General features: G+C 42.1%; 1 protein-coding gene and 1 pseudogene across 2 annotated transcripts; both read right to left on the bottom strand.

Annotated features, from left to right (window-relative positions):
- Positions 1-4,653: 4,653 nt before the first annotated feature.
- Positions 4,654-7,929, bottom strand: LOC119152393 (annotated as a pseudogene).
- Positions 7,930-10,847: 2,918 nt separating this feature from the next.
- C8H2orf80 (chromosome 8 C2orf80 homolog) lies at positions 10,848-22,436 on the bottom strand. 2 transcript variants are annotated; one of them, XM_037398820.1, is made up of 9 exons: positions 22,243-22,436; positions 21,514-21,590; positions 20,578-20,659; positions 19,972-20,054; positions 19,743-19,830; positions 19,234-19,311; positions 13,594-13,681; positions 12,896-13,014; positions 10,857-12,198 (listed from the first exon to the last, which is right to left on the bottom strand). In XM_037398820.1, the coding sequence occupies exons 2-9, from the start codon at positions 21,552-21,554 to the stop codon at positions 12,178-12,180; spliced, it is 600 nt and encodes a 199-aa protein (XP_037254717.1). In that variant the 5' UTR covers positions 21,555-21,590; positions 22,243-22,436; the 3' UTR covers positions 10,857-12,177. The 2 variants fall into 2 exon arrangements, with proteins under 2 accessions (XP_037254716.1, XP_037254717.1); XM_037398819.1 differs by having other exon boundaries at positions 10,848-13,014.
- Positions 22,437-23,827: the final 1,391 nt, after the last annotated feature.

Genomic DNA, 23,827 nt, shown 5'->3' with positions numbered 1-23,827 from the left:
TTATTACTGTGAGTAAGCAGAGGAACAGAGTCAAGGGTAGGTCAAGCAATATTTCTGTTATTTTACTGATGGAACATGTTCAAGTGGAAGTGCTGGAAATGCTGCAGCAGAATTGTTTCCTGTCACTTCATTTTTAATCTCTCTCAGTTCCCTGATTATATGAGCCAAAGTTTTTTTAATGCATATGGTTTCCCAGTGATGGCACTATAAAATGGTTTTCACAGTATGCTAATAAAAACTGTCCTGATTTTCAAGAGCCTTCAGACCAGGTATTGCTGCCTGTTTCCTTTAATAGTGAGAGTACGTGTATGAGTGAGAAAATGGTGCAATCAAAAATGTTTACATACATCCAGGCTTTACTGCTGAAATTCTGTATTAATGTAGTGCAAAGTTCAAGAGACTAGAAGTTGAAGGATGGATATGCCTTGTTAAAGACAGAGGAGAGCCTTTTCAAATCTGCACAGAGGATTGTTTCACTTGAGAGATGTGCATATTTTTGGAGCTTAGATATGAGTCATTGAAGCAAATACAACAGCGTAATAATTTCTACAGCTGAAGAAACTTTAATTGCAGTTGAACATAAAGTTGTTTAGGAAGAACATTGTTAAGTTTTCAGTCTGATCTGATTAATCACAAGAGGCACTCAGAACTGCTCATTCTGCACCCTTGCTTGATATGGTGTAGTGTAATTCTCAGTCAATTGATTTATTGCAGGAGTCTTTAGAAGTCTGGGCAATAGGCAGCCTCAAAGTGGATTTATTGGAAGTACAGGCTGAAGCTCATGTATTCTGGGCTATTTAGGTAAAGTTATTTTGCTGATGATCATCTTCGGGTTCTAGCAGGAACTTTTTTTCTCAGTTTGTCTCATTTGAGTAATGGGATGTAACCTGAGTAAAAGTTCTACCAGTGCTACATCAGGCCTTTTAAGTATTTTCTGTTCAGTCTAGTATTTAGAAGGCCTAAGTACAAACTAATGTTAAAATATCAAGGAAATGTTATCTATTTGAAATAAAAAAAAATAATAAAAAATATATATAAAAATCCAAGACTGTTTTTCAAAGGAAAAAGATAAACAGCACAGTTTTTACTTATTCTTCTGGAGTGTTAAACATTTCTCTGTAACTTCCCCCTGCCCACCCCAAGGGACCATTCCCTTCTTTCCTGCTTGCATTCCTTTTCTTCCACACCCACCTCTGAATTAACCTTCACAAAACACTGTCACCTGTAGTGTCACATTTTCATGTTTCCTGCTTATACCGCATGGAGCAATAGTGGATCGTTTTGTCTCACTGGCTTCTTGTTCAACCAAAATGCTACGTATTTGTGCATTATTGCAGGTGTCTTTCACTGTAAGTCTTGTGTGGTGGTTTCATGAAGCTACAAAGTTTCATGGGCAAATCTTTAGCGGGCCTGTTTTTACACAGCTGTAGTTGTGCTTCTAATGGGTGTTGTAAATAGTATCACTCCTGTTAGCCTCTCTCAGAGGTTCTTCCTCAGTGAGGAAATTGTAGCCTTAAATACTGAAAGCGGACTGAGGGAAGGGTATGACTTTAAGTCTAGTAGTTGCTTCTAAATACCTCCATGCTTTCTTTGGATCAAAAATAACTTCTTCCTGATGGTTAATGCTAAGCAAATTGAATTCACCTACAGGAGCAACTTCTCTGTGCAGGCCTGTACTTGCATTTCTCAAAGATCTGTGACAGGCTTGGAAGTGTTACACTTTTCTTTGTTCTTTCTGTGATCATGCTTGCTTTGTGGAGCATCCCATATGGTCCTTCACAGTGCCCGTGGGCACTTGGCTTGGTGGTGAAGTTTGGAACTTGAGAGACCAGAGTAGGGGCAGTGATGTGTGAATTCCTCATTGTAGCTACAGATGTAGAGCCGCCATCACGGGTCAGCCCAGCAGCCCAGCTAGCCAAGTAACTTGGCAGCAACTGCAACCATGAGTATGCACCAAGGGAAGCAAATACAGATGATACTTCTTTCAAACTTCAAGACCTCAAGTACTTCTAGCTCAAGAGGCTTCCTGAGCAGGACGTTACTTCTCACTGGTTAATTGCCCCTCCATGAATTTATCTTCCAAGTACTGATCCAGCTTCTCCTTGAATCCTGTAGACTTGCTGCTCCCAGGACTCTATGCCACAGATGGGCTGCTCACTGCAGGAAGGGCTGTGAATTGATCTTAAACTCGGGAGCTAAAATATCTTGTTAGCCAAATGGTATCCATGACCTGAGGAGTCTGGTTATTTACATCTGTTCCAACCGCCCTCACCTAGTGTGCTGTTATGACAGCTGCTTTTACATGGAGTTTGACTGCTGTTGCATCCCAGAAAAACTCAAGTGTAGGGATAATCTGAAAATAGCAGTGTTTGTGCAGAGAAACATATCGTGCATGCCAGAAACTGTAATGCCTGCTACCAACCATAAAGCAAGCTACAGGAAACTAGAAGACATTAGTGAAAACTTTGGTGCTCTCTGTGAATTTGTAGTGTTTCTTTTCTTTGGCACCTTTGTTCTTAATGTCTGCTTAACATTTTCTGAGCATTTGCAAACAAAAGCAAGTAAAAACTCTCAGTGCTCCTTGAAAACTATGAATTGCCACCATTCCTGTCTCAGGTGGAGAAATCTGGAGAGGTGTAGCCATACCTAAACTCTAGGACACAGCAGAGTCAAGAATCCAGACATCCTAACTATCTCTCTGATCACTGAATAGTACATTTCTGTTCGTTCTTGCCTTCACCAAAGGAATGCCGGCATGTAGCCTACACATCACTTTGTAGCCGTATTTCCCACTTGCACTAATTGAACTGGATACTTTGTTGGAATACATAGGCATATGTTAATTGCTCTCTGGGGAGATGGTCTGTTTTTTATTTTATTCTTGCTGAAAGCAAATGAAGTATTTTTGTTCCCTGTTCTAAGCAAGGAAATAGATACTGTGCTTGAACTGCTGCATTATTTTGCAAACCCATGTTAGCATGCTAACCTAAGCACGCTAACACACATATTGCTTATATGTGCGCTTTCTATAAATGTACAATATTAGACACTTGTGAACAAGAGGAAACAGGCTTTTTCAGACCTCTGCCTTGAGAGCTGAATTGTTCATGTTTCATTTCTCTCTGGCTGAAGCATGATGTTCTTATGTACACCAGCCATTTGCAGCAGCTGAACAGCCTTTTTTGTGCTGTAAAGGACATGCAGAAGGGCAGAGATAGTGTCCCATGTACAAAAGAAAGGACAATAATGGTGAAGAATATTTCTATTTTCCTCTCTAGTGTTGTCAGGGAAAGACTGGTGAGGATCACTAACAAGCTATTACTGGTGGGTCATGTGAGAATGAAATAATGGCTAAATGAGATCTCTGACATTAGCAAGTAGAGCTGTGAGTTTTAAGCAGTCTACCTCACTGCTGTAGAAGTTGCTTGGCTTTATTCAAGGACTCCATTATCAGAATGTTTACTAGGCAAAACAAAATCAAAGCCTACAATTCAAAGCCCAGATGAAATGATTTTAAATTAAGCCTGTACTAGTTAAGGTTGCAGAGTGTTCCAGTCGTTCTGGGCTCTCTATACTGCTTTCTCTTTCCAAAGGTCTCCAGCACCTTGCTGAATAGCAGTAGTATATTTGCCTAACTGCCTGAAAAAAAAAATCTAGACACTACTAACTAAATGAGAAGAGGAATGTTAAGATGTGAAATCTCTTAACTGTGTTTTATTGTATTTTATTATGGCTCTCATTCATTATTGCACAGAGTACCTGCTGACACAGGATTCAGTGATGATTTGTAGGCATATACATTATTATTTCAATGATAGTCAATCCTGCAATAGACTTTTTCCAGCACAACAAGATGTTGTCCTGTTTCTGCTCCACACTGGTATGCTTACTTAATTCTTTTTGCATGCAGAATAGCCTGGTAATTGAGGCATTTGGCTCAATCTCCTGCTGCAGCAGATCAGTGAAGTTCTGAAGTTAGTAAAGGCAGGGTGGCTGACAGCAGCTAAACAACTAGTTCATGAAGTACAAGTTCACTAAAACTTGCTGTATAAAGGTGATGTGATTAAAGGATCTGGAAAAATTCTTTCTGGAGGTATCAGCTGGGATAAGACTGAAAAGCTTTGCTGGACTGGTGGTAGCATGGAAGCAGCTTGTTTGTGTGAAGAATTTGATGCCAAATACAGCATTCACCTTGTTCTGAGGTCCTCTGTATCTTTCTGTCCTTTTCCTCCTCAGTTAGTACTTCATTGGATATAGCTATTAATGGGACTTACTTTTCTGTTCCACAGTACATGATTAAAACTGAACTGTTAAAAGTTCAACTGCATATTGTTAACCCTTTAAGTATAGAGCTGGAAGCTACTCCTAGATCAAAACTTGTAAAACTGGAAAAACTCAGATGAAAGAATCAGACCTTCCCCAACACACTAGGGTTAGCAATATGCAGTTATATTTAAATTATCATGTACTGTGGAACAGCTGGATAACTGTGAATATTTTTCAAAGCATTCCCCCTCTCCCCCTGAAATGTGAGAGAAATCGGATTTCCCTCTGGACTGCACAACTTTAATTTCTTTTTAGTACTGAAGGAAGATTTGTTTGAATGCGGATTTTGTAATGCATTCATGGTTTATTTAACATGGGAGCAATAACTCAGTACAAGTCAACCAGCCTGTGCAGAGACAATTTTGGCATTTACTGCCCCCAGTCAAGGAATCTTCTGTACTCTCTGGGTTTCAGCAAATACTATTAGCCCCTGAATTTGAGCATTTCATACAAGATCCAAGAGCCACCTAAAACACTGAGGGAGCAGATCTTGGGAAGATGGATATAGCCTGGACTGATGGGCAATCATAAATAAGCTCCAACATTTGGCCTTGGAGCTCCTCTTTTTCATAGAGCTGAATCTTGTGGGAAACAGAATTCTGTAGTGGCAAACACAGTAAAAATGTAGGAAAGACATAAGTTTAACTGATTCTGACATTATGGAACAAGACAGACATACAGAAAAAGGGGTATTTGCCTTTACATGCTAATACATGCATTTCTGAGAAATTGTGTTCTATTCTAGAGATTCACTCTTTTGAAGGTAATAGAGGAGGCTCAATTTTTACCCACATGGAGGAACTCAGATGTGCCAGTAAATGGCTATGATCACATGTGTAGCAGAAGTAAATGGAGAATGCTTTATGATTTAAAGAAATGGGATTTATAAGGACTCTATATTGTGACAATAGGAGAAAATGTATTCATGTGACTTTGAGATGATCTGTGGCACTTACTCGTGACCAGGCATGAATAATGTGGCCTTTTCAGAATTATGCTACTAAAAGACATTTACAACATTACTCTATATGCTCCCATCATACACTGGTGTGCAGGCAATCGCCATGTGCCAAACTCCTGGGGTATATGAAGCATGGGCACATGGAGTGTTCCTGCTGCTATGGCTTATACAGTATAGTATATCTTACTAACCAGAGAGGTATTTTAGCAAATATTAATTCTTTGTCTGATTTAACCAGCACAGTTTTTATGTTAGGAAAGCCGTACTCATTGCAAATCTGATTTAAGGTATTCTTGTGTCATTGAATTGTAACACAGTATGGTCATGAGCAAGTTGCACGCACCAGCCCACAGCAGAACTTTATATCAGCTGGCCCTGCTAGCCCTTCCCTGTGCAATGTAGAAACATTCTTGACCTAGAAATAGTCACTCAGCTTTCTTTTAGCATCTCCAAGTTATGCACAGGCCTAGAAATAGCACTGATATTAAACAGATTATTTCCTTCATCATCAGTGAAACTCTTCATTGCCTTAGTGATCTTTGCCTATCTCTCAAGTTGCTTGGTATAACTGTATTCTTAAAGGATAAACTATACTCAGTTTCTTAAACTGTGATACATTGCCAAGAACTCACTCACAGGATTACATGGCAAGACCTGATGAAGTTGCAGAGACTGAGCCATTTCTGGAAGTCAGGATAGTCTCCCCTTTTTAAGAAGTACTGGTGTCCTGAGTAAGTGTGGTTCTCATAAATCATCCAGCTGCCTTTTTCCACCTGGATGGAATTGCATGATTTTACATAGAACCACAGGTCAAGGTGGTCACTGCTACTTTCATAGTAGTGGCCCCAGGAGCTCATCTTCATTAAAAAATGATCTGCAATATAAACATCTGCAAAGACTCATAGTCCATCTCAGTGTCTGTGTCAGAGCAGGGTACTGATGTACTGAGGCATCACTTACCTTTCCCATTTTTGGCAGTTTGCTGAGGTGAAGGCTGAAAGCTGTGAGCAAACACTGTGGTTGCTTTTATATACCATAGTCCTAATGCTGCATCTGCAAAAAGTAACACAAAAAGGCCCTTTCTAAGTTGCAGGGAGATCTCGTGTTTTGTCTTTATTGTAGTTATGGTATTTATTGCATTTACCATGTAGGACTCTTTATTTTTCTGGGGTTTCGGCTGCATTTGCTGATGCTATGTGCAAGTGAATTAGTGTGTAACTGTGTACTACGCTTTCAGCTGGTATCAACTGTCCATGTGGTGTACCTGACCCAAAGGGAGATGTGTGTATAAGAATGGTTCTTTACAGAACCTGCTTTGCCTGAAAGCTAATGAACTCAGCAGACCTGAGCAGTTTGTGGTGTAGGCCTGTTCCTCTCCTTCCCCGCTCTGTCTCGAATACCTCTTGCCTAAGCTTGTCCCTTAGTAATCTTTCCTTTTGAGAGAGCAGATGAACTTTGCATCAATTTCAGTATTTTGTTACCCGCTTTATCCTGAAAACAGGAAAAGTCTCCATCTCACATGGCATTAGTTTTTGCCTACTAATCCCTTCTATTGTGTACAGCTTTTAACACAGGTGTGTGAGGAGGAAATAGTGATTGCAAGTTGCAGTCCTTTTGTGTTGTGTCGTTAACTGCTGCATTCCTGAAGTCTAAAAAGATTAAAATCAAGTAGTTCTTACTAGATGTTTACCAGTGTATTTGAATTACTGGCTAACATCATAAATCAGTTGGTTCAATTTTTTCCCCTTTGAAAGTCTGTTTTAAAAATTCAAAGGCAGCAAGCTGCATTAAACTTAAGTTGCTGTTTATCTGGAACCAGGAAGGATTGCTGTTTAATGCTAAAGCACAGTGCTTTAACACTGAAGCACAGCTAGCAGGTTACAGAAAACTATATTCCTCTGTTTGGGAACTTTTCCTTTGTCGTATTTTTTCTTGTTTGGTGCAGGACTGGAACAAACCTTTACTTATTCTATCCTGATTATAATTTTCTTGCACCTAAATCTTAGACTCTTAAAAACAAATGGCTTCATGGAATATGCAAAGCTGGTTATATAAGTGTCTTATATCACCAGTAGGTGAGGCTTCAGATCAAAAGAAACTACTGCACTCCAAAAACAAATTTATAATCTTATGTATTTGGGGAAAGTCAGTCAAGCATGTAAAGACCTTGTTGACATGATTCATCAGTTAACTTGGCATGCAGATGCACACCTTTGTAGATCTACTTTTTTTGTAGATTTAAAAGAGCTCTGTTTGCAACTACATATTCTCCACTTCCAGTGGAACAAATGACTGTTTGTGGCTGTAAGTAGGGAGAGCAGGGCAAGGTTTGGGAGACTTAGTGGAGCACAGCTTTGCTTACAAGGTTCCAGGCCAAAGAAAAGGGCTTTCAGTGCTGTAACAAGAAAGGAAAGAGGAAGACAAGAGTGTATTCTGGGGAAACAGATGGGGGAATAGGAAACCTCCACCATCACATCCTTCCATCACAAATCACTTCACTGATGTTTTTTTTAACTGTATCCTTATTAAATGACAGGGAATAATGTGCACTCACCATTTCCACATAGGTTTGATACCTTCCTGTCCTCTTCAGTATATTCAGCCCTATTCTTCCAGGCTTTCTGGGTTACCTCAAACCACATGCCTTCATCCTGTTGGATTTCCTTGTCATGATGTTTGCTTGACTGTTGTACTTGACTTGATGTATTGTTGCTGTTACTGTAAGTACACTGTTCAGGGCTTGATATTTGCCTGCTGGCTGGTTGGGTTGCTGACCTGGACTCAATGGAACTGGGAACAGGCAGTGTGAGCATGCAGGAAATACTTAATACAGAGAGTTAGTGCAAAGTTGTTACAGCACTTTAATGTCACATCTGACTCTATCTCAAAGTGTAACCCCTTGTGTATAGAATGATTTAGGTTGGAGAAGACCCTTAAGATTGAGTCCAACCATGTTGCAAACTGCTGGGTAGGTCCTTGGGATGATGCATGATATAGAGAAACAGTTACTGCTACATGGATTGCACATGAGGTCTTTGAAGAATGGATGTTAATGCAAGTCCCCATTAAGTCTAGCCCTGGGTGTCTTTGGCAATCACACAACATACTTACTTCACATAAATTAACTATGTGTTTAGCACTGGCAATGGGAATATCTGTGTGCAAGTACCTGGTAGATCACTTCCGTAACAGCACCTGCCCTGGTGATGATCTGTGCAGAATTTGGCAGTTGGTGTTGTCTCTGACTCTGCTTTGCTGCAAGTGAACTCCTTTTTGGAGCCAGTCCAGGTGAGTTCCTGTTTTGAGCGTCTCTAACTATTCTTAGGTACCGAAAATGCAGCAGAGATGCTGGATCTTCCACCATGACTCCCCTCATGGAGCCAGCATCCTTTACATTGTTTTAGAGAGACTGATTAAAACTGAATTTCTCATTGCTTTGGCTCTGGTATTTGTTCTTGCCTCTGGCTGCCTCTTGAAGATGTATAGTCCTATGCACTTAATACGTTAGATTCCACCCTGACAAAATTGATTCTTTCCAGAACAGATTTGTTACATTTTTGTCCTACAGATCAACGAATCTCTCACGCAAAATGGGTATTTTGCCATTCCAAGATGGATGCTAGATGTTTCCACCTGACATTCGACTAGGAAAAAGCTCTTCACCAAAATGAGTGAGAATTTTCAGGAATAGCTAGAGAATCAGTAGTGACAAGTCAGAAGTCAGGATTACTGTAGCAGAAATGAGGGGGAAATTGGGGTTTGCTTGCATGGGCAGTGCTCTAGTAACTCTGGCTATGGTCTCAAGACTGACTTACAAGCTTGTGTGGGGCAACTTAAGTTAGCAGCTTTGGTCCTGCAGGCAGTATGCCTGTGCCTCAGCTGCTGGGTTGTTCACAGCCAAGAGTGTTATCTGAAACCACCTGATTTCAGTGTCAGAATCTGGGCTGTGAATTGTAGCACCAAGTTGCCACCATGAGTTCTGCTACTGGAGTCAGTCTCTGGGATGCAATGGGCAGCTTTTAAATTGCCGAAGGGAAAGTGGATGATGCCCTGTTCAGTTCCGCACTTGCTGGACAAGGCCTCTGTACCATAATTTCAGGTACTTAGAAAGAACAGACCCTTAGAAAGAACTTTCCCACTGCGGATAGTATTGCAGTGCAGTGGTAGGCACCAACTGCATGCATGTAACAACTGGTGCTAAGTGTGCACAGATGATCAGAGGTCTCTTCTGGGTCCTGTAGAACAAATTTGTGACTCTGAATCTCATCTGAGTTTTGAACTATGTCCATTGCTTCTTGCGTAGCTGAGAAAAGAGTTTGAAGTTGTCCTGGCTCATTGGTCTGGTCACAGCAAAGGCTTTTTTTATTTATTCAGGAGACAGTATAGCTCAGGAAAAGAGGAAATTTTGGTCAGGGTGACAGAAGGCTGTCATTCGCCAGTCCCACTGTGCACATATCTACAAGCACCTTTCAGTTCCCTGATTTTTGTTATCTGAAAATGTAAGAGCAAACTGCCTGGTCTGCTGGGCTTGACTTTTGTGTGCAGACAGGCACCAGCCAGCCAACAGGGAAGGGAGTAGCAAAGGGGCAGGTACTTGCACTCTGAAAATTAAACACTTTTTATGCTTATTAGCATAGCGAGATTTCTGTTGCTTACTCCTCTTAATTCTACCAGACTTATCTATAAATCCAGGAAGTATTAGCCAATGTAAAGACCATGGCAGTACTCTAATAGCAAAGACAACACTGGAATAACACAGCTAATCATCTATTTGTTAGGGTCTTACTGGTTATTTTATTGCAGGTCAGCGAACAAAAATCAGTCATGAGGTGTTAATCTCTCTCTCTCTCTAGCTGTTTAATCTTAACCACCCCCTCACCATTGTTCTCCTACTAATGCGCTCAGCAGCAATATCCCCTCCTCCCCTCTTGTAATGACCTCATTTCAAAGTACAATTTCTCTCTGCTTTGGCTTTCAAGGGGTCAGACTGATGCTGTTTGAATTGGAATGAAATTTGCTTAGGTCCTGGCACTGGCTGCTGCCTACTGCTCTACTGAATTTGTTTGCAAGAACAGAAGCCTCTGTTTAGATGCTGATGGATGCTCTGAGCTCCAGAAATAAGCCTGTGCGGAATGTGACAGGGCAGACCTGTCCCAGCAGTGAAGACAGGCCATGGAGGAGAGGCTGGTAGGAACTGCTAAATGGGATTAGTGCCTTCCAGCAATCATGTTGCCGGCAGAGTGAGCTAACCAGGCCAAAACAGCCGATGCTGCAGAAATTCATGGCTACAGAGTAAGGGAGGCTGATGTTGCTGTTGATCTTAAGTCCCCTCTAGCCTTCTCATCTGAATCCCTTAGGCCTTGAATTGTGGCTCACATAGCTTGAAAGGCAAGTAGGAAAATGCACGGTGTGGCTGAGAAGCCCCACCAATATCAGCACAAAGACTCACCAGTTAATCTGTAATTTCTGAGTGTAGCACACTGCGGTTAGGTTTTTCCCCATGGACAGCTAAGAATTGAAAGGACATGTTTACAGCAACTCAACTACATTTTATTTTAGACTGATTTTTAACAGGAAATTTGTGATAAATTATGTTTAAAAAAAAAAAAAAGCAAAGCTGTGAACCTGGTGAGCTGAAAGCAAGCTTTAAGTGAAGACTTTGAAAAGACCCTTTAAATGCCTGATTAAATTTAACCATTCCCAGGGTTTCTTGTGTAGTGCTATCTTTTGGCATCTCTGTAAGTAGGCTCAGTGACTGAGAATCAGCAGGCAGAAGAAGAAAAATGTGTTTGCTTCACAAATATTTATTGGTTTGCCCTTCAGCAGATATTTTGTGTTATAGTACAGGACCATCTCCGAGGCACAGGCTACAATATGCGACCATACATTGGATGGACATCTAGCCCCTGGCTAGAAGTAGCTGGGAATCTTAATTTCTATCATTTTTATATGCAAAAAGCTCTAATAGAGTCTCCCTACCCTGCAGTTAGTGTAAAACACACCTGTCAGTAGTGAACACTTCTACTACCCCATTGAGCCTTGAAACTTCTATGGAATTAAGTAGAAACAGTCCTATAGAAACACCCCATGTTGTGTGCCCAGGCTTCCAGCCAGAGGAAGAGGGCTGTGGAAGGAGAACCATGTGCACCCAACTCTTATCTCAAGGCAGAGTTAGTACAAGGATCTGGGAAATAGGGAGTGTTCTTGGGCAGCACAGCATGGACATAATGCAGGCAAAGAGTTAGAGACCCATACATGGGGAATGGAAGACAGGTAGGCTTCAGTGCTACACTGGCACGGCAGGTAGAAGCTTTTTCTTTAGCTGAGTGCTTTATGGAAATAAGACAGCAAGATGGTTAAAGGGGAGAGCTGAAGAAAATGCCATCATCCTGAAAGGCACAACCCTCATGTTACATGAAGGGAAGCTCATTCCTGCCCCACTCTGGATCATGTGTGGGAGTTGCACAGCACTGTGGACAAGGGGAAATGTGTACTCCCTGCTTCTGAAGTGCTGCATCTTCTCTTTGGCTCTGCATGGTGTGTTGAGAAGCAATAGGGATGCACTGGGAAAATGTAAGCTCCCAACACACTGGCAGAGAAGCGGGAGAGAGGTAGCTAAGGGAAGAGGAGGGAATGTCAGTCTTGGATACAAGGTATGAGGGGTGGGAAGGAAGGAATGACTGCTAAGATTTAAAAATAAACAAGCAAAAAACCACCCCCAAACACAAACCCCAAAACACAAGTCACAAATGTATTACCAAAGCTAAGGTAGAAGATACCAGCTCACCTACAGCTAAGTGAGGTACATGAAGTCTAGGTCTTTGTTACACCTTTGCTTCCTTTGCATTCCTTGCTTTTGAATCTGTTCCAGGCTCCTCTGGAGAGATTCTTTATTTTGCTTCTGTAGCTCCCTGCAGGATGCAAATGTTAATAAGCACAAGCACAGCATGCAGGGCTGAATCCATCAGGAGAGATGGGGACTCTATGGCAGATCAGATTCCCTCCTGCTGTGTGACATGTGATGCACATTGAACTTGGGGATGTGGGGGAGCCCCTTTATTTGGTCAGATCCAGCCCTGCTGCTGGAATGTTTTCTTAGCTCTCCTGCTCAGTGGAGCTGCAGCAAACAATAGGCTTTGGCAAATCATGGACAAATAGAAAAGCAGAGCATAATTCACGTACATGCTAGGCTAATCTAACATTACTGGGTTCTTTATGGAGTCAGGTTTTTGTTAGTTTTTTTTAAACAATAGTCTTCAACTGGATCTTTTTAACCTAAAAGTGACAGTAGTGAATGTATTTTGCAGGGACAGTAGCCAGAAGAATGCCTTCCATGTGTATGTTGAGGATCACTAGAGCTGACTTTCCAGCTCATGAGTGACACCTCCTGCCAAGATATGATAGAGTTTCCATGAAAGTCCAGTTTAGGATTGACACTATGGTATAAATCAGTGCTACCATGAAACATCTCACGCTAAAGTGTGCTGAGAAGGGCAGACAAGAAGGGCTTTGTGGGCTGTGGGTGGTCTGAGGTGCCACTGCAGCTGTGACATTCAGTGGTAGTTGCAAAAACAGTTTTACCGGCTTGTGTGCGTTCTTCAGACCTACTTTGTCAACCTGTTGCTTTCCTCTGGTCAGTGAATCCAGTTGCTTGCTGTCCTTTTTAGCTCTCCTTGCTGAACAAGTGTTGGTCTTTTGATATGCTGTGGCTGTCTGGTACTTGATGCCTTGGGAGGGAGAAAGAGCCTCGCATCATCTTGGGCTTATGGAGTACCACCAGGCTGATTTACAGACCTGCTGCATAGCATCAGTTGCAATACATGGTTGGAGGTAAGGGATCCCAGCTTCAAATTCTCTGATGCTCCTGAAGTTATTCTCATTTTTGCTGCACTTGGAGAAGAAGCAGGGAAGGAGGGGATGGCTCCTTCACAAGCCAGCAGCATAACTGACCTTTGCAAAAGTCATGGTATTAGTCCAAGCTTAAGAACAAATGATTGTCAGAATGAAGGGTGATTCTGCTAGAAATGTGGTCTTGTTGTTTACCTCAATTTGAGGAAAATGCTGCTTTTGCAACTGTCATGAACTTCAGGAGCCTGAGCGAGATGCTATTTCTAGGCTACCACAAGAAAATGCCTATGCCTCCCCCCCTGCAAGAGAATAGGCACAGACCAAACTTTACACTATCCTTTCCATGTGCAGCTGTTGGAGCTCAGCAGGCTGCAACTTGGTGGCTTTGCTGAGCCAACAGCTGATGCCCCATGTTCCCCTGTCCTGGCCTTGGGTGAGTTAGGGTGAAATGTGCTCACTTTGCTTCCAGGTGTACTCTGCAGCTTCAGGGGCAGTCAGCATGGCAAATGGGTGCAGGGAGATCTTGAAAGGCTGAATCCAGTGCTCCTGGAAGGACAACAACTCATAGATTAGTATGTCTGCAGAAACCATGTGCCAAGCCAAATGGACATACTCTTTTGCGGTCAGCAGAAAGTAAAGTAACTGCTTCAGAGGTCCTGATGGATAAATGAGCACAGCTTTGCTGGCAGTTTTTGTCCTGGCTGCTTGGCCCACCCAGCTTCTTGAAGTTCCCATCCCTGCTGCCCAGATATTTCAATTCCCCACACAGCAGATGAACTACTGCATTTTATAGCCCTGTATGTACTGGTGCGGCTTGGGGACTGTGGTCTGCCATAACATCCTGGCATGCAGCCTGCAGCTGCTCAGCTGTTCACTTGGCAGCTCCTGAAATGTCTGGACAATGGTGTACAGAACTCTTAAAAGCAGCAGTCAGGATAGCAACAGTTAATGTCCACCTCAGGCTAGGATCTCCCTTCTCATGAATCAGAAATCTTCTGGATTCTAAATCCCACTAGGATGTGGCTTAGGCTCCCTAAGTATCTATGTATCTTGGTAAAGCTAGTACTCAGTTTTCAAGGAGATCTAAGCTAAGGCTTCAGAAGCAATGGGGGATAACAGGAATCTCCACCATTTTACTTTGATGGGAGATGAGGGAGAACATAACAAAGTCTGAGATCCACAGAAACTGAATTTTGAGATGGGCTAGATTCCAGCTTTTGAATCTAGAACTCTTAGGGAGGTATAAGCTGTGCTCCAAGAGTTACTGTTAATGAAAACAGTAGATTTAACCTCTTAAACTGATTAGGGCTTTGCAAAATAAATTACCTTTAGTTTCCAGATTCAGCAAAGCATTTCCGTTCCTTTCTCATAGAGTGGGAATGATCTTAGGCCCATGATTAAAATTAAGTAACGTTGTTGGCTGAAACAGAAACTGGAGATCCTGATAACAATGTCTTATCTTCCTCTTCAGAAAATTTTGTAACTTTGCTACCTCATGACCATCAAGGAAGTACCCTTGAGTTCACTAGAGACAGGATCTAGCTAGGCAAGTGCACAGTAACATGAGACAAACAGAGAGACTTTTTCTGTTCTTTCTTTGTCTCTGCTTGCATAACATCAGAATATAAATCAAAAATATAAATAAAAAAAAAAACACTACCCCCCAGAAAAACCAAACCAAACCAAAAACCCAAGAACAACAAACAAACCAGCATGAGTAGCTGGAAAACTTCCAAGAAAACATCACTCCTCTGCAGTGTATGGTATGAACTCAAAATGGAGATTTCTAAAAATATTCTGGGTTGGAAATTCCTAGAGAAAAGGATTCCTGCCCATAAGAAGCATGATAGTAAAAAATACAGTGTAATGTTCATGGTAAAAGGAGGGAGAGCTGATCCACCGACTTATCCCAGCAGCAGAAAGGAAGACCTCTCCTAACACGTTGTGAAATGTCCCTACGTGACACATAGTGGCATTTCTAGTTCTTGACATGGGAAAATTAAACAGAGTGGTTATGGCCAAGGCTGCCCTGATGCATGAACTGTGAACTGGAGTGAGCGCTAGCCCCTTCTGGACACCAGGTGGCAGTAGGTCATTAATAGTATAGCTAAGCATGGACGGTAAAAAAAAAAATAAAATCAGAGCACCAGAAAACACTGTGAATTACATGTGAATCATCTATTATAGTCTAATTACAGTTCCACAGCAACTTTTAAAGGTTGTTTGGGAAACATCAATAAAGTCTGTGTTACTGAAAATAAAATCTATATATTCCAGCACAAATGCTCTTTCATTAAATAGCTGGGCCATACAGAATACTTTCTTGTGACTTGAGTCATAAATTAAAGATTATAATACCTCCTCAATTTTTTTAAGGGAAATTACACTTCTATGAAGGTAGGCTGCTAGAGAAACTTGACCTGGAGCAAGGCTCTTGTGAAGTACACTGTATCTCCTCAGATTTGCATAGCCTCCTTCCCCACTCCACATCAGAGATAATTAGAGCACACTGGTGGGAATGCTGCCCTGTAAAGTGCTATGCCAAAGGCTCAGGAGCTGGGTTACATCTTAGTGTGGCTATGAGTAGGTAAACTGCCCCTTTCTTGACTCTGCCTCGCACACTGTAAGGCAGAGGAGGAGGTGAATAGTTCACCTTTTTGCTCTGTTCAAAAAAAAGGAGGCTGGAGCTAGTTTGCCATTACTAATGGGGCAAAAAGGAAAAATTACTTGAGTTTAAAATGCAACATATTTTTAGAAGGCACAGCTATTATAGGATCCAAATGCATTATGCCTTTATATAATGGGAGATTCTTCCCACTTTATTGCTCATGGCACACCAGTCTAGGCAGTAGACTGGTGGGAGAAGGGGCCAATAGCTTATCATTGCTATGGCCAAAGCTTGGAATCACTGATACCACTGAACTGGTACTTCTTTGGTGGACACTCTCAGACCTGAAGGGCAGATGATGTCCAAAAGTGTGGGGTAGATTCTGCAAGGTGTGTGAGGCTAGCAGTGATGAAAGCCTTTTAAGATGTTTGGGAATGGGATACCATTTGAAGACGGCGGCTAAATGTAGGTATTGGTGTCAGGGCAGAGTAGGATTAAACAATTTTAATTGGTGAAACCTCTGCAGGCCAAGAAGGCTGGATTAAGTATCTCCTTTTTGTCTACTGAAGGCTTTTTTCTTTTTTTTTTTTAAATCCATCTGGTTGATCAGTTATATGTGTCATCTGCATCCAGTTTTGCATGGACCAAACACACAGTTTCTTTTCCTGGTAGCCTGGGGATAATTTTTGGCAGAGGTTCAACAGAGGAACAGCACAACAGAGCCAAACAAGCCGCTTTTGCCTTTTGAAGAACAAAATCATCTCCCTGAAGGTCAGCTATTGAACACAAGGAGCTTTTATGTGCCTTTGCTTTCCCTGCCCTAGCACTTTGTTTGCTTGGGTTGGCAAAGTCCCACACCAGTGTGCAAATCAGAAAGGAACCATCTGTGGTCAGCCAGGCATTTAAGCCATAAAGAGGCACGCCAATAAAAAGCCTTAATAAACCTCTAAACCCATCATCCAAATGTTCTAGCATCCAACAGGTGACTTTTAGACTATAAAGATGGAGTAGGGATTTTAGAAGTAGCCCTTATGCTGCTCGAGGTTTCTGATCCCAGTGGTGGTGTAATGTATCAAGATTAAATACAGTACGCACCTTTCCTCCCCTGCCTAGTCCCAATTTCCCTTGTTTTTCATGGTTACATTCAGTCTGTCCCAATTCCTTCTGTGAGGTGATGGCTAGAAAAGGAGGTTGGGCTCATGTGAATGATTTCTGTCTGGCATTTCTCTGACTTCTTTCTCCTCCTTTGTGCTTTTTGCCCTGCAGGACATGGCATGGACGGGATGCCTCCTTCTAAAAGCATGTCCCTCTTAATAGCCACCGTGCCTACCTCCTTAGATGTGTCCTCATGTCTCCTTCCCTAGTAGCTGCTGCTCTTTCTTAAATGTATTTGAGTAGAGGTTCTATGTGCTCCTCTGGCTGAAGGTCTGGCTCATGCCTGGCTGCTTATATGGGTTTCTGAGCCAACTGGCACAGGGCAGTTCACAGCCTCCTCCCATATTGGTCACCACAATAGCCCTTGGTGTCTGAACTCTGACATTTATGCCTAACACAGAACCCATGTATGAACTTGCACGAAAGCTGTAAACCCTGCAATTTATGCCCAATACAAATAGAAAGGTGTTTGAACTGCCAATGCAGAAGTTGTCCTGATGTCTAAAACTGCTCAGGTGTTATAAGCTCCATAAGAGCTGATGGTCTTAGATAGATGGTTTCATTCCCAAAGAGCAGCGATGTGACTTGTCTGGAAGATCTTAAACACTATCAGATTCCTTTGCTTATGTAAATACGCTCTTGGCAATCTCAGATGAAGGTAAGCAGGAGTTACACACTCTGCTGCCTGTCTTGAGAGTTGACTAGACCCAAACAACTCTGGTGTATGGGCTGACAGCAGGCCATGTTGTCAGAGCACAGTGCCCAAGCAAACATAACCTCCTTCTTTCTGGAGGCTTTTTAACTGCAAATAATGACCCAGACTGTGGCATAGATTGACAAGGACAAAGATTAAATGATCTGCCCAAAGTCAGACAGTCTAATCTGCAAGCCAAGGTAACATTACCTCTTATCTCTGCAATAACTGAATTGTAAAACCTTGTGCAAGTTTTCTGTTACTATTGTATGATTTGGCACAAGGGTACTTCTAGACTCTATAGCTTCTTTTCCCTGGCGGTGCATAGGTAACACAGATAACCTTGCAGTCACAGAGTTGCTGGTTTGTTCTGTTTAATCTGTGTCCACCTTCCACAGGACTGCAATGCACTGCAAGTAAAAATGGTCTTAGCACTGTGCAAGAGTCAGTGCCCTGCTGAGAGCTGCCTTCTGTAAACACAGAACTGATTGTATGAACCTGCCCAAACACGACCCCAGATTAAGACCTGCAGTGCTGGCACACTCTGCTAAGCAGCATACAGTAGTTTATCAAAAAACATGGAGGCATGGAAGGAAGTCTCTGTCTTGCAGGGTTAAAGGTCTCTGGCCAAATGTCACATTTTTGGTTCCTCTGACAAATGCCTTATGTCAGACCTACAGCACACTTCCTTAGCTAGAAGATTTATCCACGTACAAGGCAGTAAGAATGGGTCAAGGAGACCATGAAGGATCTGCAGAGTCCACACAAAAGAGGAGGGCAGAAAAACTGTAGTGAAGAGGTGGGCTGTGCAAGGACAGTTTTACTTATTTATACAACTGCTTGCAGGGGTATACTGCCCAGCAAAGCAAAAGCTCCTCAGTGAGGCCAAGGAGTACAAGGCAGCACCAGAGGCCAGGAGCTAGCAAAGGTTATGTATTGTCTTCTGATGATTTCCGGTTTGAAACCTGAGTTAATTGGGGAAGAAGGCTGGGCACAGACAAAGTACATCTTTGGCAGCCAGATGACAATCTCAAAGAAAAGCGCTAACTTCAGATAAGATTCACACCGTCATGCCTAGCTTGTGGTCTCAAATGCTACTTGAATGTTTATATTCTGCTGTAACAAGGAGATGCTGGAGTTTATTGTAGGATGTTGCCAGCTATCATCCACATGTCCTCAACCACTGCTGGTCTAGCAGTAGTGATTGCTTTCCATAGAATGAAGCCTCTTCCCTTATTAGTGTGGAATAGCTGGAATAAACAGTAGCTAAATAATAGACCCACACACAATACAATCTGCAAGCAATTAAGAAATGTGCTGTACTCTGCAGTTTTGACACACACCTTCAAGACTAGCAGCAGGAATGAAGTAACCCATGGATAACTACAACTGCATAAGGAGGCTTTACATGTCATTATGATGCTGAAAGGCCACCCACAAGGCTCTAAGCTGTAATGGCAGATGTGAGAAGGGAATAGTTCAGTAGTGTTTACTCTGAGTGAGAAGAGAAACAAATCCACATGTGGATCGCACTCTGAGAATGCCAGCCCAATGCATGACATGCTGGAACAGGCCATTACAGGTAAGAGATCTTCCCTTAGACCCCTATTAAAGATGCTGAAACCCCAACAAGTGACTCACATTTGCAGAGCTCTGCCAGTGTGTTGCTGAGGGCCTCATGCTGTATATCTTAAAGATCTCTTCAATAGGAATGCTGTTCTGTGAAGACAGGTGAAGAGAGATGTTCACCTCTCAGAAGCAGTATTCTTTAAAGTGAATGTATGAAATCCCATTCATATCCCCTTCCTTTGATCTCTGAAATAGCTTTCACATGAACTCATAGTATTGTTTCATGCTGCTAGTACAAATCTATTGAGATCCGGTCCTGAGACTTGCTCACTGTTTTGCACTTGGGTGAGACAAGATAAGTAACCTACACACATGCACAGGACCACCTACTGAAACTGCCTGTTTTGTTTTCTAAGGCTGAGTACAACTTCATGGCTACCTGATAGAAATGAGACAGATTTGTTATATTTACACTGTTTGTGTACTGTGCTTTCAATGGACAAAGACATCCAGTGTACAGGGATTGTATCTAGACAGGTGCCATACAGTAAAAGGCATTGCTATTTTTCCTGCCCTCTTACCATTAATATTCCAGCATATGAAGATAGTATCATAGCTTCCCTCTCAATTCGGTTGGGATACATGTATCGGTTGCGAGCTGCAAAATTCCTGTACAGTGTTTTGAACAAGAAGATCATTAGTCTGGTGTTACGAATGCAAAAAGTATTCCTGGGCTTGATTCACTGCTGCTTTTACTCCATTTTCACACTGGTGTAACCCACTGCAATAGTAAGGCCTTGCAATACTCACCTTTTTTCTCTTGTCAGTGTAGTCTGAGCATCCAAGTCACTTAGCCACAGCAAAGCAACACTGAAGGCTAAGTTGTAATGGACCTGGAAAGACAGAAGAACCTTATGTGTTTTGTTTTGCTGTAATTGCTTGACTGAGGGATGACAGAAAGACCAGAGAAATACACAGAAACATGAGCCGGAACCTGGTATTGTCTCAACTACACTGGGTACCTCATCAGTTGTAAGACATTTGCTGAAGTTTGAGGGGTTTTAAACACAGATTTTAAACACACCCAGGAAGACTTTCTCAGCTTAGCTGAACAATGTTTTAAAGCAGACAGCTTTAGTTTGTGAAGAATTTCCTTGGGTTAGTTGACTTGCACTTTATCAAATGTTCTCTGTGGATGAGCCTTGTTTTGCTGAAAAATCAGCAAAAACTTGAATTATCTTGGATATGTTACACTGGAATGCTATTTGCAGCCAATCTCTTCAGATAGTCATTTCAGTAATGGGCTTCTATTGATCATTGTAGGAACAGGTTATTTAGCTGTACCAAACAGCCATCCTTCAGTTCTCAGTAGCCTGGCAGTTAAAGAGGATAGGAAGTAAGAAGTCTGGTGATTACCATGTCATCTAGAAAGGTGGACTGCCTTTGTCCTCTCGGATCAAATTCATTTTCTCGTAGTCTGATGCCAACATAATCTCCCCTCAAAGCAAGAAAATAACTCCAAATTACAACTGGTTATAAGCAATCCAATGCACAAGAAATGCAACAAATGACTCTAAAGCTAGTGCAAGACCAGGGACAAATTTGCTATGATTCAGGGCTATGAATCTCCTGCCGGATTTCTCACAGACACTTCCTAAGTAGGAAAGCTGCTAGTTTTCTGCATCGCTGCTAATCTTAGCTTCCCTCAAACCACACTGCTGTGTTCCCCAATGGCTCCAAAATTTAGGAAGAAGTACAAATATGAATCAAGTATTTAAAGTCTGGGGACTCGCAGAAGGATTTCACTGTACAGCCAAGAGACTGAAAGAGGTGTTTCACTGGTGCTTGTTCTTCTCATTCAGGGGAGACCTGATTCTGCAGTCTTTCCTCAGATAAGCACTACTGATCCATGCAAGCAGTCCTAGGGAAGATGGGCACAAGACTTGCATGGAATAGAGGAGACACTGCTTACAACCCCTAGGAGTTGTCTGCTGGGCACTCCTGCATCAAAGAGCATGAGACACTGCTGCATGAACTAGGAGACCACTTACAGACAGCAGCTGCAGTGGCTGCATGGCAAGAGAGGAACTCTGCACCTCCCTGGTCACTCCCACTGACACAGAGCAAGTTCTGGGCTTGTGACATCTCTACTGTCACATATGCAGTTAGGTCTCACACAGCAGACTGCATATAAGAAATTTAGAAGCATCTCAAAGGAAATCTGTGCATACTTTACAGCAAGAGAAGACTGAGGTTTTACAGTTGTCATCCAGCGAGGTTGTACAACCCTTTGCAATGAAAACAAGTCCATCTCAAATGCAATGAACGCGGTTGTGGTCAGTTACTACTTACAGGAGTTTTCTAATCTCTTTCTTGAGGTGTTTTCTTTCCATTCTCTAGCTGTCACTGTAACATAAGCTCAATGGGATCTGGGAAAGAGAAAAGTGCATCCTGTCAAGTATCTCTGTCTGTGAGCGAATCTGAATCACAGATAAAGAGTATGGGACACTTGGAGACCCCTTACAAAAATCTGGCCAAAACCATTTCCCAGGTAGGATTACAACAGAAGCTGAGAAAAACCTAGTCAAGAAAGAGAAGACAACAAGCACAGTCCTGAAAGTGAGGGTAAGGAGTTGGTAATGGGAAATGGACAGAATGAATCCATTTAAGATGACCACCTATCTTGGCTGTCAGCTTGCAGGGTTGCTTGCATCCTCATCACAGTGATGTATATTCTCTCATATAATGCAATCTATTGGCCTGCTGCTGCTTCCCAGTTTCTTAGCACGTGGCTTGCACTCCGCATGGTGTGTGTATTAATCAGATATATGTGGTACAAGGAGGGGATGGACTGGGAAGAAGACAGGCTGGATGAGATGAAGTATCAACTGGCCTGACGGGACAAAGCAAAGAGAGAAGCCAGCACCTGGCCCACCAAGTTATTGTATTATCAAAGTGTATGCTTCACCCCTCTGGCCCATAAGACTCAAAGTAATGACATACCTAGTAAGCTCTCTGTGCTTCTGGATATTGTCCCCCTGTTCTCTCTCTCATACATGTATAGAAGAAATCATGCACTACCTGTGTCAGCTCTTGGAATAGGCCTCTTGGAATAGGGATCTGGGTTTGGAGCCTCTCTGACTTCAGGAGGAAATCCCTCTTGATGTTGCTGTTCCTTTCTTGCCTCTGCCACTCAGTTTGTGTGTCAGGGAAATTAGGCTACGGCTTATTGCAGGACTGCAGCTTTCTCCTGTTGCTTGGAAACAATGCTGCTGAGCTGAGAGAAATTAAAAGGGAAAAAAACAAAATCCACCACAGAGAAGAGATTAAACGTGCACCTTCAGGTCGGGTTATCAGTTTCAAGCTAAATGATCCTTTTACACTTCTAAGCATTGAGTTTCATTGCTGAATGACTAGTTGGAAACATAGAAGACTTGCTAACAAGGGAGGGAGAGACTGTTCACTGGGTTTTCTGATGGATCTAATTGCTTGTAAAAGAAGCTATCAGCTTCCACTGTTCCAGCATTCCACTGTACAAAATGGTGAAAAACTAGACGTGATACCTCTCAAGAGCCTATCTGGGGTTCTATCTGCAGTGTTTATGGCGTATCTATAGCAAGGATCTTGCTACCTGTTCTTTCATCAGTGTTATGGTTTCACTTACAATATTTGGAGAAATTCTAACAGCTAAGAAATCCCAACATGACTTATTAAATCCTGATGTCCTTCCAATGGATACAGGGCACATCTTCTACAGGATTGCTGACGGTAGCCCATGTATTGTGATGGCTAACAAGTCAGTGAGAGGCTATTGGATTTTGTAGATTGGGCAGGCTGGCAGGCTGTAGTTCTGAATGGAATGAGCCACCCCCTGCTTGGGAATGTTCTTCTTATGTTATTAACTGATTACCTAGTAAACAATAGGAATGGGCTTATGAGACACGATCATAATGTTACCCCTCTGTGATGGCCTAAGAAAACACAAAAGCAAATGTATTATCATGAGATGTAGATGATCAGGAAAAAGCCTACTTGGTATTTACAGAATTTGTGTTGTGCTTTCTCTTCCTTATTTCATTTGTGCTTTCTCATATTTCATTTCACTGTGCTCTTTCTCAATGTATTTCCCCATTCCCCACTGATTTGCAGCTCAGGACCTTCTTAAGCATGAAGTGTTGTCTTGGCAGTTAATAGCCCTCGCTTGTTTTTTACTTCCACAAACTTGTTCAACTTGAAACCTGAGTAATTGATATCTGCAATCACCTGGCAAAGATTTCCACTGTTTAAACAGGGCTGTGTGGGAAAGGGTCTCTGTTTTTAAGCTGTCTGCTGTTAATTTGCTGACCAGTGTGCTTAAGAAATTTAGTGAAGTAACTTCGTAAACCTAGCAAGATCAAGTTTAGGCTTCTTGAACTGTGGAATTTGTCATGCATGGAGCACAGGATATGTACTAGGGAAGGATACCCAAGTCTTTTCCTGTAGCACATTTAATGTGGATCACAGGTTCCCAGAGCAAGAAATAAAGCAACCGGCAGTTCTGCAGCATCGTTACATGTTGCCGGTCTGATTTTCAGGGCTGGTATGGAGGGTTTTGTCAATCCGCTACTTAATTAAGTTGGAAGGAATAAATTTATTTAATAATTTGCATTATTTAATGCTCATCAGG

Source organism: Falco rusticolus, chromosome 8 (genome assembly GCF_015220075.1).
Source record: "Falco rusticolus isolate bFalRus1 chromosome 8, bFalRus1.pri, whole genome shotgun sequence".
NCBI classification, from domain to species: domain Eukaryota; kingdom Metazoa; phylum Chordata; class Aves; order Falconiformes; family Falconidae; genus Falco; species Falco rusticolus.
This window is presented reverse-complemented; position numbering and strand designations above follow the sequence as displayed.

Excerpts from the sequence above, each read along its gene's own strand:
- C8H2orf80 (XM_037398819.1), bottom strand. The coding sequence starts at position 21,554 with ATGGAAAGAAAACACCTCAAGAAAGAGATTAGAAAACTCCT. Across the intron at positions 20,055-20,577 it reads CCACCTTTCTAGATGACATG|GTCCATTACAACTTAGCCTT; the intron begins GTAATCACCAGA and ends CTGTCTTTCCAG. Across the intron at positions 19,312-19,742 it reads CATATGCTGGAATATTAATG|AACAGCATTCCTATTGAAGA; the intron begins GTAAGAGGGCAG and ends CTGTCTTCACAG.